We start from the raw sequence: 15,458 nt of genomic DNA on the forward strand, positions 1-15,458 counted from the left end.
TGCAGTGAGAACAGAGACATGATTCAACAGCCACATACATATACAGGTCAGCACTGCATAAGGGTATAGATAAAGATAAAAGATTAGCTCATAAAACATGTATGCTAAAATAGATAGAAAATACTGACATGACTTCACTGCATAGCCTTACTACAAATCATGACAGTCTTCTTGTTCCTACAAATATAATGCATGACTATGCTGTGAGGTCATGTGTGCCTACAGTGTGGTAAGCATAAATCCTGTATCATGCTGACTTCTTTACAGATTATCAAGAGCAAACATTTACACAGGCAAATAAGTTCTGCACTCCTGAGCACAAATATTTGACAGCAGTTCAGTTGTTTTTGTTTGTTCAAGAGGATAACTAATCAGTTGGATAGCACTGAAGGTTTATCTGCTTTCAGCTGCATTGCTTGGAGAAGGTGGGCTACTATAATCTACTAACAGTGACACTCAACACATAAACCTAGTAACAGTGTCTTTACATAGTACACAGTAGTGTATTTAACCCAAAGACATACTGGCAATGCCAAGGGCAGGTCATGTAGTGTTTATCTGTTGGTGTCAGTATCAAGAGCATTTTTTGGAAAGTGGGTCATCCAATGACAACTGCATGGCTGTCAGTTGATGGAAGTTGTGACAGCCTCGATTGTGACAGCATGTGTAATGGTAACCTCTTGTGGGCAAACTAAGTAACTGCAGCCCTAGAGACTGTAATGATCCCTGGGAGCAGATTTGTGTGGCAGTGGCGTTCATGCAACACAATATATCATATTGAAAATCTTACAAAGCTTAACTAAACACAAAAAAACAAATAAAAAATTATAACCATGATAACAGATAAATAAATAATTGTATACATAAACAGATAAAAAAATGAATTGTTTCTTTGTTTGTGAAAGAGGAATAAACCAAATTTTTTTTACATTTGCAATCTACCAACAATTAGTTCCTCTACATTGCAGCTATACCTCTGTGTGCATTTAAGAACTGACATTTCCCTCAATAACTGAAGTAAAAGCACATATTTTATTCATATAGGTTACAGGTCAAGTACACTACAGTAAGAATTTGAACTGGGACCCCTGTAAAAGCATTGTTATGTCCCATGTGTCCCATCACATTACAGTTTAGTCTGAACAGTCAGGCCATATCACTTGGCATTTTCTTGACCCGCTGTATGATTGTAGATGTTTTACAGATACACAAACTGCTATAGTTGCCTTGCTCCCTACGAGCTTTCTGTCAAACTTACAATTTAATATTTAATTTGTATACAGCGCCAAATGCTATAACAGAAGGTTACTCATCCAGGACACCCGCTTCCAATAGCAGTAAGGTCTAGACGACTCCTTAGCTGAACATTTACCGAGGACGGCAGAACCCGTCCCACATGACAAGAGCATTGGACCGGCGGCAAGGAAAAACTTCCTTTTAAAGACGGCAGAAACCCTCCGGCCGACCAGAGCGCCTCGACGGCTCTGACAGGTGGTGTGGTGGTCTGTTCTTTGCACCAGTTAGGGCGGTGTGAGAGAGAGAGAACGCCAGAGAAGAAGAGAAGACGACAGACAGACAGACGAAGACGACGAAACGACAGAGGTGCACAGCAATAGCAGTAGCAACAACTACACTAATAGTAGTGGTTATAGTAATATTATCTGTAGTAATAATAATAATACAATAATATACTAGGTGATATTAGCAGATAGCAGTCAAGCAGCGGACCATGGCAGGAGGCTCCACCAGGTCCATGAGAAACCTGCGAGACAAGAAAGCACAGAGAACTCCGGGAAGAAGTGAAGTTAGTAACATGCATTAATAGGACATGAATGAGTGCAGAAAGAGAGAGAGAGGAGCACAGTGCATCATGGGAAATCCCCCGATAGTCTAGGTCTAGAGCAGCATAACTAAGGGAGGTTCAGGACTCACCCGATCCAACCCTAACTATAAGCTTTTATCAAAGAGGAACGCTCTTAAGCCTACTCTAATGTGGGAGAGGGTGTCTGCCCTCCTAAACCACAACTGGAAGCTGGTTCCACAGGAGAGGAGCATCTGGTAGCTGTAGGCTCTGGCTCCTGTTGTACCTCTTAGAGACTATACGGAACCCCACAGTAAGCTGCATTCAGAGAACGCAGTGTTCTAGTGGGGTGTTGTATCTTAAGGTTGCTCTCAGAATGATCTTAATTTAGCTTCACTTCAGCAAGTGAATGATCAGGCCACTACTGTTGAACAGTAATCAGGGGAATTATAATTAACCTCTAATACTGAATCCTCATCTGTATTTATAGAACACCGGCCTTTGTCCTCAGGGATTAGGATGCTCTGTGGAGGCTGAGTGGCACAGCATGTTGGTTGGTGGTGTGTGTGTGTTTGCCTGTCATCTTCAATTGAGTACACTGCAGTAGAGGCACATCAGGACTTTCAGGCTATACTATAATATACAGTAAAACAGTATTAAAATGTGAAACAAATGAACAATGATGGTAAATATTGAGGCACCCTGGGCCCATTCTCAATCCACCCCAGGGTGTTGTGGCACCCACTTTGGTAACCACTGCTGTCGCCTATAGTTCCTCAGCTTCACCCTTCTGCTGTTAAACTAGTCTGATTGTGCACAAATCAAATATTATCTTTGTGACCCTGATATATTGTTATCCTTGAGGTTTAAAAGAAATGACATCCAAACACTATGCAGACCACAGTACACTTTAATAAAATAAACCTATATCATTGCATGCAGCACACAACCAAGCCAAAGAGAAAACACCTGGATCAGCAACAGCAGCTGACTGACACAATCATATGAATTAACAACAAGGTTTGGTGATTTACATATCTCCTGGCAGACAAATGTGAGGGATTAGCAAGCTAAAAACCATAGCAACAAGACATGTTGTGCATGTGGACAACAGAGAGGACACTATTCTTTTTTTAACTACATTTGTTCATCATGAGAATATGTCTTAAATCTTGATGCTAAAGGTTAAACATACACGATGAGAGATATGTTGGAAATATAAACGATTCTGGATTCCTCATAAACATAATGGTAAACTTGAATGACCTTACTGTATTGGCACACAGAATCAGTGTTAGACAGTGTGCACTCAGAGAATATTGAATGTATTGACTTATATTTTAATTTCTTTCAACTCTATCATCAGTGATTGTCTTTTGCTACAGTTTTGGGTAATACTGGCCATCTGTGCATAAGACACTGTACAGATTAATAAGATTTATGGTAAAAAATAATAATTCTGCCATTATTTATATTAAATACAACTATTTTTTCTAATAAGGTCAAAAATAAATTAATGCACTTATAAAAGAGGTTCATCCTGATTACTAGGAGCAATGTTAGAATTCTTTAACCTCTGTAAATCTCTGTAAAGGACCCCAAGTGATGTGATTAATTCATCCTCCTCACACTATTACAATGCATTCATTTCTAACCCTTCACTTAAAGCGTGTCACTACACATACACATAAAAAGATGTTTCTGTATGAGCACCCACAGAAAATAGCAGACACACATGGACTAAAAAAAAATCTGTCACACACACAATGTGCAATACATTCAATGCAGAACTCAAGAACTTCATCCCAAACCTACCAAACCAAATCTTGAATTCACCCCAGCCCAAATTTTACATATAGAAGACACATAAGCAGCATAAACAGTAAAGACAAGTCTGCATGGGGATGAGTGCATTGTGATAAGGACGATAACATGCTCATTAAACACTACGAGATAAAAGCTAAGTCAATGGAAGAAGAAGTTGCAGATAGAAAATGTAATATTTGGAACCTGTATCTTTCCTTTGGACATTTGAGTTTTTGTGTTATAAGTTATTAATTGCCTGCTTACTAGACAGGATAACTGCAGACAGAAATACCTGACTGCTAATTGAGCTGTGAAATCATTGTTTATTCCCTTTATGACATTTTACATCTGCTACATGAAAATCAAATTTTGTCCTAACTTTGGTCCTCATTTAGGCATCAGAGTGGACAGCTCCTTCCTAGACTTTTGGTCAATGATTGGGCTCCTGCAAAAGCTCAAAGGTCAGCTGAGTGATGTGCCGCCATGCTTGCTGGATGTGACGTGACTCAGTAGAGCGTGCACAGATGGCAAAGCGCAGGACAAAGCGGCCAGAGAGCTGGCAAGGCACCAGGTGGATCTCCCTGCTCTCAGTGATCCTTTTCAGCAAGTTCTGGTTCAGCTCGTTGGAGCCCTGAGCAGAGGGGACAAGGCAGGAATACACTTGTTTAGGTTTACAACAACCATGTTTTTGTTGCTAATGTTTGCTAAGGGGGTTCTATATTCGCTCTATATTCTATATTTAGAATTGCAATGTCACCTGTGTTTAACAATAAGCATGATTGTTAATCATACCCTGATAAGGGAGATACACATGGATTTTACATGCTTATTTAGCCCTTTGAAAGGTAGGTTATATGTGTAAGAAATATTGGACCAGTACAATATAGAAAATCCTGTGTATGTCACCTTATGGTACAGCATATTCAATATTATTAGTATAACTTACAGACCTTAGCTTTCTATTGCCAATAAAAACAATAAGATATATATATATATATTTTAACTATATATTAATTATTTCTATTGTGATCTATCTACAGTGGGTATGAATTAGGTTGAACAGGATAAGGGTTTTTTATAAAGTACCGCACTGGATTTATCAAGTTAATGTAGCTCTATAATGTTGGATGTTGCTACCTTGAGCCTGAAGCAGACCAGTCCCATGATGACCTCAGCACAGATCTCAAACCTCTTGTCTGCCCGTACCAGACTCTCAAACTCCTTGGCCAGGTCCACTTGCTATAATGACAAGACACAGATTATAATGTAAAACATTTGTAAAATTGACCAATCATATACAGTGCATGTAGATCAAAGTACACTTGCACTGCTCTTAATGTCAATTTGTTTTAATCAGTCTGCAGAGATCTTTACTCAGAGGGTTAAAGACACGGCATAATAAATATAGATGCCAAATAATAAATATAGTAGTTCAAATACAGTGCAATGGAGAATTGCTGGAAAAAAATGTCTATTTTTTTTGCCTTTCATATGACATGTTGCCAATAGTCAAAGCAAATATACTAAAAATCTGTAATTTGTAGGATTTTCACTAGATGGCAGTGCTGTATCATTACATGGCACAGTGCGCTCAGTCACATCGTTCAGAAGACTTTCCCCCTTGAGTTCAGACTGTACCTTTCTACCCAAACCCAGAAGCATAGCCTTACTATGGACTAAATGTAACCATCTGTAAACACATCTGAATCAAACATATTTGATTAAAAGAAGGGATAGTACACATCTTGGTGGGAAGCACTCCCTAGGAGGCTCTAGCTGTATCAAAGTCTGCTCTCAGCAAATGTTCTTGCGGTACCATTTTTAAAATGGCACTGTATGATCAAACATGCTTCCACAGCATAATTTATCCACTTATGATCAAAGAGCCCAATGAATACATCACCAACTCTAATCACAATTATATGGACTGACTTCAACTCCTTTTCCTGTCTCTCTAATGAAGCTGAGCAATGGCCTAAATGACCAACTGTTTGACCACAATGTTATTTCCTCATTCCCAGCCTGTAATTCACCATCACTCAGAGGTATTTACAAGCTAATATACTGTAATGACCTTGATGTCTGTTTTTGTAATTACACTATGCTACGTAGGACTCTACATGCATTTGTCATTAAAATACTTCATTTTACAACTGCTTTTGCTCATGGGGGATAATTCTTAAGCGTTTACAAAGAAAAAAGGAACCTATTGTCTGTCAACTGTAAACTGTTCTATCTAATCTAGAGGACGGATGTACAGTAGAGTATGTGTCATGGGTTATGGCTGCAGGGATCAGTGCTGCTTCTGCTTCATTTAAAATGGAGAGTAAACACAAAACAGGCTTATTTGATTGACAGAGCAGACTGGAGGGAGGAAGGGGAATATGAGGGAGAGAGACAGGCATGCAGGGGTGAAGCATCAAGAAGAAACTCCGAAGGGAAAAGGACGGGCATGGGTGGATAAGGAGGAGCACTGTAGGAAAATGTTGCTATAAACAGAAGATACAGACCAGGCATATATGACTGACAGGAAAGGCTGATGGAGGCAGAGATGAGGGCAGTGAAGGGACTTTAGTGGTAAGGAGGATTAGGTGGAGTGAGGTGTGGGGGGGAGGAAGGGGATGCCATTTACCATAAAGACCAAGCATTGGTGATTGTGTCATTTTTTATTTATTTTCTTTTCAGGCTCAGGATTGAGTAGGAATGAGACATAGAGAGGGAAATGACCACTGAGAGTATTGTGCTAATCTTTTAGTCAATTATAACGAAACCACAAGAAAGTAAGGGTTTGGATTAAGTTAATAATGCAACAGGATTACCACCTTGATATTGCTAATAACAAATGGTTGGCCTTTTTTGTTTTCTAACTCAAATTTTGTGGAATAATTCAGCATTTTCCCTCAACTTGAAAGACAAAACCAATACTGATTACTCCTTTTAGCACAAAAAACACTATACTGCTGTATAAATTTAACTAGTAATGCTTCATTAAAACCATTGCATGTATACAAACACCACTCAATACCATTATTTGCTGGTTAGAGAAATAAAAATATACTACTGTAAGTGCCATGAATCAATAACTTCCTATAAATTGAATTGTATCTGTGTTAACTTATGCTTGTTGGATCTGGAGGACTGTGTGTTAAATGTGTTCAGATAATATAACTGGTTTTGTATTTTTTTAAATAAAGGTGATTTCTTTGTGAAAATGTTGGGTTATGGGATGTAAGGAATAAAAAAAGGATCTAAAAGCAGAAATTATTTGCTTTTAGTTTCTATTAGAGTTTTAACCAACATTTGAAGGGCAAAGATATACAAAACTGAGTGAAGTGGAGCATTCAGTTGGTCTCCTACCTTGCGTATATGAGCCTGCAGGCCTTTAAGTCCATACAAACGGAAAACAAACCACATCTTTAGTGAGCGAAATCTTCTTCCCAGTGGAATCTGCCAGTGCTGCAGAGGAGACAGAGGAGGGACAGAGAAAGAGAACAGTTATAGTTAGATGTTTACCTGGGTTATTTTTTGCAATAAACTTAATAATAATTATAATAATTAATCTTACCCTATAATCTGTGACCAGCCCTGTTGAAAGAAAAACAGTTCAGGAATCTGTTAAAAATGTCAGTGTACATTGTTAATGCAGCTCTTTTAAGCTATTTCCAGTATCAGTGTGCCTGTAGTGTGGCCAAATGCCTCTATAACCAATTACAGTGTGCCTCGTCATTCGTTCCTAATTAAATATTATACAAAAACAAGAATAAAGAAAGACAAATTAACACACAATTTCTGACATTGAACATTATTGCTTCAGAAAAGGATCAATTGTAAAGCTGTTTGGACTGTGTTCCATTGTCCAGGTGTTGCTGTCATTGTGTCCACCCCTACCGTCAGTCCAAACAGACCACTGGCTCCTGACAGCTCTACAGAATGGAGGCCCTTTTTAGCTGGTGCTAATAACCTCTAATTAGATTGAAGATTCCAGATTGTATGAGCGAAAGCTTTTGTAAGGTGCCTCATTGTGGTGGGAGGTAGCTGTTTGTCTTTCTCTCCGTCTGCTTGTCTTTCAGACAAATTATAGTGCTGATCTGAACCCATCTGCAGGCTAGGAGCATGTACACCAGCACACACAGCAGTAGCAGACATGGATATTATGGGATTTTTTAAAAGTTAAGTACAATGCGTGATGCTAATAGGGTGTATTAATTAAATCAGGTCACAAATACAGCACATCAACTTAACTTCATGCAGAATAGAATTTTTTTAAGCTGGCTCACAGAAGCTAACATTTACACACACGCACACATACACACTCCTGTCTGGTTGTCAGACATACACCTTCATGGCTGTGTTTTTGTGGTTCAGACTACACTAAACTGTTGATTTTAAGACTTTGTGCAATGCTTCAGCAGTTACTATTTAATCGGAAATGTGCCTCAAAGGAGTACAGTAACCGGCTTTCTCTCAATGTGAACAGCAAACGAGGTTACAAATACTACTGTTGTCATTATGTTGTGCAGTTCAACTGACGTGATTTAAATAATCTAAGTGAAATGACTCTACCTGACTCCTGGTTTTCGTGTTTCAGGTAAAGTGGTTCCATCTTGAAGGCTCCAATAATGTCTGTTCTCTTCTTCACCCTGTTGAGGTGTTGACAAGCAGAAAGTCTTTACACAAAATATCACTGGACCATCATCCAACAAAAAATCTTTTAGAATAACACACACACTGTACACATATAGTACAGTTTTTTCTTTGGCAAAGATGATAATGGTCCTTTTGATACATATTTATAGTATGTTATAATATACTATACTGTCATATCATATTGTGAGTATGCTCTACTAGACAGTACAGTCTACATATTCTGTAGTGTATCTCAATATATGTGCCAGAAAACTAAAACAGGAAGATACTTCAATGGCAACAGGTATCGTGTCAGTAGTGACAGACTGAGCCAGAGGTAATGGAAAAAGGGTTTAAGAACCCCTACCCTACACCACATGTCGAGGTTTGAAACACCTCCATTTCCATCTTGTGCAAAGCAGGTCTCGTTTGGTTGGTGCTGACAGAAGGGGCAGATGGAAGGCGTACTTCTATTTTTACTGTGCAAATGATTGAGGTGTAGATGGATATCAGTTTTGTGATGACACTAACTGCTCATTGTTACTTTATGGGGACCATGAGTCACTCCAAGGTAAATTGGTAAATATTCTGACAAACTGAAAACACAAAGGGTGCCAGATGCTAAAAAAAACCATTGACAAATCTCCTTCTTTTGTTAAACAGGACTTTGTATCACACAGTATCTCAACATACTACAATGTAGCTTGTATTAGTATTGCTGGGTTTTGTACTCTACTATAGCAGAACTGGGCAACTTACCACATTGCAGAGCAGTCAAAGTTGACTAGAAGCCATTTGTGTGGGTTGAAGTTGAAAGAGTCTGCAAACTTAAAAGAGAAACAAGACAAGTGTAAATGTAATGAAGCCACATTGCTTGACTGGAATGGTATGAAATAACAAAAATGAACACAATGTTATGTTAACGCATGTTATGTCAGCTGTATTTTTTGGGGAAAAATCTAAAAATCTGAAATTTAATAATTGGTCATAAAAGTTCTAATATTGTTCATGTAACATTAGCACCATTTGAAAAAAAATGTTTTTGCAAACACACCATAATACATGTGTATTTACTATTACTCCCGCTGAGAGCATTATCTAGACTAAAGCAGGCACAATTTATTTGAAATGCAAAAGAGGAACATCCAGCCAACAGCTTGCAGAGTGCAAGGAAAATAACCCTTTCCTGGCAGGCTTTATTCAAAGAGAGACAAACCCTTCCTAATCGGTTCTCATCTTTTTGCTGTTGGTTATCTTTTTAATATCCTTTTTTCTAACTGCACAAATGCAATAACACAGAGAGACAATGTGAGACAGACTCCTGGCTGACAGTTGCCATGCTGACTGATTCAAAGGGGGCTGGTTGCCTGCACGCTCATCACCCATATCCTAGCAACCAACCCTCCAGCAAGGCTGCACTCTCATCCTAAAATACTGGCTTCCTTCTTCATGTCCTCGTTCAATAATTTTCATTGATCTCATAATGTTTATATATATATATACATATATATATACATATACATATATATTATAACTACAGTATATGTAATCTATTAAGTATTACTGCATGTGGTTTAAATAAGTTTGTTTCTCTAAGAAAGACCATGATTCTCAAATTCCTATTGCACTCATAACATTAGAAAATGTAAAATTCCGAAATTAGAGGAACAAAATTTGTTACTGTAAAGCTAACTATAAGTAGAAAGAAAGATGAAACAACAGTTGGTCCTTTTGCAGTCAAGCCTGTTTTCTCTGTCTCCCCACCAACATTGTTTGAACTTGAGTGTCTAATAAACAGTGATATATAAAGGTCTAATGCTGCCTCAGGAAATTACTCTGTCCTTATCTCTGCGTCTCTACACAGCTTGGCGAGCAACAGCTGCCTCGGCAGCCTCAAAAGGCAGATTGATGCTCCTGCACTAATGCAGATTGTTCGGCCTATTTCTCACTCTTGCAGGCTTCCTCCTTGACATTAACGTTATGCCATTTTCAAGCAAAAAAAAGCAGCTGGATATAATCAGTATGCGGTTAGTGTTTCCTTTCATAGATGTTATGAAAGATATTTCACAGCCAATTGAACAGAAATAGGTTGTCTTGTCATCGAGGAGGATGCACAATTCAAGTTTTTGACCACACTTAAACTATATTAAATCTGCCATATCCTTTTTCTCACAGAGTTCTTGGAGTGACCAATTCATAGACATTTTGCCAATATTCTAAAACAGTATTACTAAATCATTATATCATCATCATATTATAACTATGTTATATATGTATATGTTTATATATGTTATACTATATTATAGTGCTCATGCACCGTATTAACATGAGTGTTTGCATATTTGTACACACCTCCACGCCATTCAGCAAAGGCCTAAACTCAGGACAGATAAATGCACTCCCAGCATATGCTGCATCAATATGCATCCACATATTTTCCTCATTACCTGGAATGGACAAAAAACAGAGAGAGTAAAATAATTACTTTTGTCAATCCAGATTTAATAACCTGGGGTATACAACCATGATGGATGAACGAATTACTAAACATAGAGTCATAAATTTGCGTTTATCTATTAATTGCAGTGATTTCATTTTCTTAAATTAAAGTGTCTGTTGTAAAGGCAATAAAGTCAACAGGGCTTTTTAACCCTTTTCCAGCTTTAAAGTAAAAAGATTAAATATGTGCTGCTGCAACAGTTGACTCACATAAGGGTCCCAGCTCGGTGATGTGATCAAAAGCACATGATGGAGTGGTGCCAAGAGTCGCACAGAACTGAAAGACACAAACATACAATTCATTGCAGCTACTGTAACATATTGTTTATATACAAGCACAACTATAACAAACATAGATCTGGATATCAGTTTCAATATACACAGATGATTCAGAGCTGCTGGACTATTGCAGCCTCTTGAATATTGCTCACTGATAGTCATCTGTGGGTCCAGATTAGACGGAGATTGTTGTCCTTAACCAGATAGACATTCATTAGGTTCACCAGAAACAATGTTATCATTCAACAGAAGCCTCAGGGTGTGCACACCAGCATCACAAGCAAATTGTATCATTGTGTCTGTTAGCAGTTGAATAGGTTGTAATGTTTACATGTGTAGCAAAGCAATCCAATGGCGGCTGTGTGCAACTCAATGTAAAAATTAACACTATCTAATGTCGCTTATGTTGCTGAATGTGTCTGTCTATGTGTGTTAGCTCTGTGATATTTGGATGGATAGATTTTTTGTCTTTTCTTACATAGAAAGGGATGAGTCCAGCTGCTTTGTCCTCCTCCACAATCTTCTTAAGCATGTCCCCTCTGACAGCATAGCTGTTGTCTGTAGGAACCTTCCTCATCATCACTCCTCCAATCAGAGCAGCACGCTCCACTGAGGAATGAGCCTTAGGACGAAAGAAATGCAACATTTGTGAGAAACTTAGTGTTAACGCGTTGGTAGATCACAGGGTTGAATTCCCACCTGCTTTTAGTAAAACTATAAACATGTCTCAACACCTAGTTTTATATTAATGGATACAGAATGATTTCATATGGTGAGATAATGTCCATGTTAATATCATTTTGATATAATAGGGTTCAGATAGATAGTACAACCAGAAAGAACAGTGCTCTTTAGTACAAAAACAACTGCTCTCCCTGTAAAGGTCTGTGTGGCCCTCAGGCGTCTCCCTAACTCAATCACAAAGTCAGCCTGGTATTAAACCTGATCAGAGATAGCTGCTGCCTGACTGACCCTCTGTCTCACCCAGTCACTGAAAAACTCTTTCACTATTATTGAGGCAACCTTTAATGGCCTGGGTTCACATGGACTGCTGTTGCTTGAGATAATTCACAGAAGTCAACGTATTCGCAGAAAGTGCACTGATGTATTGTATTTTGTTTTACGACACTGGCTATTGAATAAGCTAATGTATCTGTAAGCAATTTTGAGGTGTTTCGTACAGCTGAATGTTCACATGTTAACTTTAAAAACATTGATCAAGTCAGAAATGTGGGTAAAATTAGAATAATCCTCTGCATTAAACAGTACATAAGTGTGATTGGAAATTGCTTTTTTGTGCTCACTTGCTCAGAGGTGTATGCAACCAGTTTGGAGAGGATATCAGCCTCCGATTTTTCAGGGATGGAAGCGTGGACTCGTCGGATAGCTTTACAGCGAGCAGCGAGCAGGGACATCAGGGTTGCTTCACTGGCTGTGCCCTGTTGGAGAAATAGAGGGAATAGGTAAAGCAATGCTCAACTGTGGTGGATTGTATAGCAAACCTGAACTTTAATACAGTACAAAAGCAGTATTTCAGAAAGACCTGATTTTTTAAAGTGGGCCGTTGTTCTGTGCTAGTAAAGCTGGAGCTGCTGCAGTTCAAAATTGTCTTATGGACAACCTAATCTAGGCATAAATAAAAATGTAAGCATGATTGCTTGACTGCATGGCCTTTTCTTGCCTAAAATATATTGGGAAACTAATTCTGATGGAAAGTTGAATTTGATGTTTCGAGAAAAGCTGCTTTATGACCTGAACGACGATGTCCACTGTGGATATATCCAGTCAGTGGCAGTAGGGAGGGGTCATGCTGATTTTTCAGCAAAGGAAAAGCCCTTGTCAAACATCTGTCTTGTCTACATCAATAGTTGTGGTTGTATAATTGTGGTTGCTGCTGATTGCTGTTGTTGGAATGGCAAACAAATCATATATCAATCTACAATTCTGGACTCAGTTAATTGGTATGTTAATGTGCATGTAAACGTGCCTAATATTGATTTTGTGAGCATGTATGATCTTAATCGAAAGATGTCTGACAGATGACTGTAAACATGAGCAATATAATTAACTTTAATGCTAGCCTGTAATGTGTGTGATCCTATTGATGTGTGCACACAATAACACCCAAACCTTTTGAGAACACACACAAACACATAGAGCTGAAAATGTAGTCAAGCATTTTGTGCTATTGGACATTCCCTTTGATTTGAACACTGTGACACCTTCACATCCTCATTAGGAAAATCACTGTGTTTAGAAACTGTGTCGTGACTCATCATCCAGTCAGCCTGATACAATGAGAATTGTATGAGGCCACATAATGAAGTGGAGCATGGCCTCTGAGCCATCTGGGGGCATTACCACAAAAAAGTCAATGAAATGTTCAAATTATTCAATCAATAAGCGCAAATCACTCAAGTAGGCTGCTGTGTCAATTGTATCAAAACAAATGCAAAGGCAGAATAAAATTAAGCTTGACTTTTAAGAGATTAAGGACCCACAGAATGGATCAATCAGTCAACCTATCCATCAAATCACGTATCCCAAACTTACCAGAGTGTACTTCCTGTCCTTTCCCTGCTTACAGAGCACCACCCTGAGATGTAAAAGTCTAAGAGTGCTCACCCATCCTCCTACCCACCAGTGATAGTGAAATATAGCCTGTTCGGTTTCAAATGTAACTGAGCAGGCATTGTACTATAATACTTATATATATACTTTACCAGCTGAAAAGAGAAGCTGCTTTCAAGGATAAGAAGTGATGTGTCACTACTAAAGATGATGCATTCATTAGAAGGAAAACTGCAAGTTTGTGATTTGACAACTTTACCTAAAAGAAACCGTGGAATGATCACACACTATCAGTTTTTCTCTGATGCTTTAGTCAATTAGACTGTAATATTTTGTCATTTGTAATGCATTTCAATCATAGGCAACCTGTCTTGTTCTATCTATTGTCTATTGACTCAAACTGGGGTAAAAAGGGACATCTAAGGTCACCAGAGGGTCTTTTTGAAACTATCCCATTTCCCCTGCATAAGGTTTATAATAATAGACTGGCAATGTGCTGTCACAACACTCATTAGCCCTTCTGCAGAGAGAAGAGCCCTATTCGTTGCCATAGTGAGCTGGTAAGCTGCACTTAAAAAGGAAGGAGAGTGGCATGACAGAAACAATAACATGAGCATGCACACACACACACACACACACACACACACACACACACGCTTGCACTCAGGTGGTCACAATAAAAGAGGCATGAAATATGGATCTGTCATCAGAGTGCACTCTCATGCTCCACTACTCACAATCCTATGACACACACACACACACACACACACACACACACACCCAAACAACACACACACACACATACAGAGAGCATCCTCTGTGTTTCTGTCAATGGAACTCTAAACTAATGCTTAGCCTTTTGCCACACGAAACAATCCCAGCACCATCATTTCTGTCTGCCAGTGGATGACATATTAAAAGGCAATTTCCTGTCAATTTTCAGCCGGTGTAAACCAGGGAGAGAAAGAGACGACAAATCAATAGTAGACAAATTGTTGATGAATATGGGTTTAGAGGCAGTATAAAGACCTTTGTTTTTATGAAAGTCAAACTGGCAAGTAAACTACAAAAATTCTGTTAGTACAAATACTACAAAAAGCCATGAGACAATTAAAGCCGGAAGAGTATAAATGTGAGCAGAAAATGGTTTGACTCCTTGGACTGCCTCAGAATGTATTTGTGCAGGGAGTACACAGGCATAAATACAGGAATAAGTCAGTAAAAAATTAACTCTTGGACAGGGCTGGTTGGTTTGAATCAAGTGATGGGTTACCATTTAAACCAGAATGTTTGTTCATTTGACCCAACATAGTGAATGAAATTAACCATTACTGGGTTCAATTTTAACCTGTTTTGTTTTTTGTTTTTCTTTTCAGGTTGCTCACCATAGGTTTATCTTCTTTAGAAGTGTTTTGATATATGCTTTTAATGCCTGACACAACTCTCCCCATTTATCTGGGCTTGGCCCTCCATTAGGAATGCGCTAACTTATGCTGATCAGCCATAACATTATGACCACTGACAGCTGAAATGAATAACACTGATAATCTGGTTATCATGGTCCCTGTCAGTGGGTGGGATATATTAGGTAGCAATTTGTCCTTAAGTTGATGTGTTGGAAGCAGGACAAATGGGCAACGTGAGGATTTGAGCGACTTTGACAAGGGCCGAATTGTGATTGGTAGACGACTGGGTCAGAGGATCTCCAAACCTGCAGCTCTTGTGAATTGTTCCTGGTCTGCAGTGGTCAGTACCTATCAAAAGTGGTCCAAGGAAGGAAAAGTGGTGAACCAGCAACAGGGTCATGGGCATCCAAGGCTAACTGATGCATGTGGGGAGTGAAGGCTGGCCAGTGTGGTCGGATCCAACAGACGAG

General features: G+C 38.8%; 1 protein-coding gene across 1 annotated transcript in view; it reads right to left on the reverse strand.

Moving 5' to 3' along the window:
• Positions 1-2,693: 2,693 nt before the first annotated feature.
• ddc (dopa decarboxylase) overlaps positions 2,694-15,458 on the reverse strand; it is a 16,362-nt gene continuing 3,597 nt past the window's right edge. The window contains exons 5-14 of the mRNA XM_035671669.1: positions 12,316-12,450; positions 11,490-11,633; positions 10,943-11,009; positions 10,586-10,680; positions 8,993-9,060; positions 8,171-8,247; positions 7,173-7,192; positions 6,965-7,063; positions 4,745-4,846; positions 2,694-4,238 (exon numbers count right to left, since the gene is read on the reverse strand). Coding sequence (XP_035527562.1) covers positions 4,038-4,238; positions 4,745-4,846; positions 6,965-7,063; positions 7,173-7,192; positions 8,171-8,247; positions 8,993-9,060; positions 10,586-10,680; positions 10,943-11,009; positions 11,490-11,633; positions 12,316-12,450 — 1,008 coding nt within the window. The 3' untranslated portion in view covers positions 2,694-4,037. The remainder of the gene's footprint in view (positions 4,239-4,744; positions 4,847-6,964; positions 7,064-7,172; positions 7,193-8,170; positions 8,248-8,992; positions 9,061-10,585; positions 10,681-10,942; positions 11,010-11,489; positions 11,634-12,315; positions 12,451-15,458) is intronic.

Source organism: Morone saxatilis, unplaced genomic scaffold (assembly GCF_004916995.1).
Source record: "Morone saxatilis isolate NCDOM2014 unplaced genomic scaffold, NCSU_SB_2.0 Contig24, whole genome shotgun sequence".
NCBI lineage: Eukaryota > Metazoa > Chordata > Actinopteri > Moronidae > Morone > Morone saxatilis.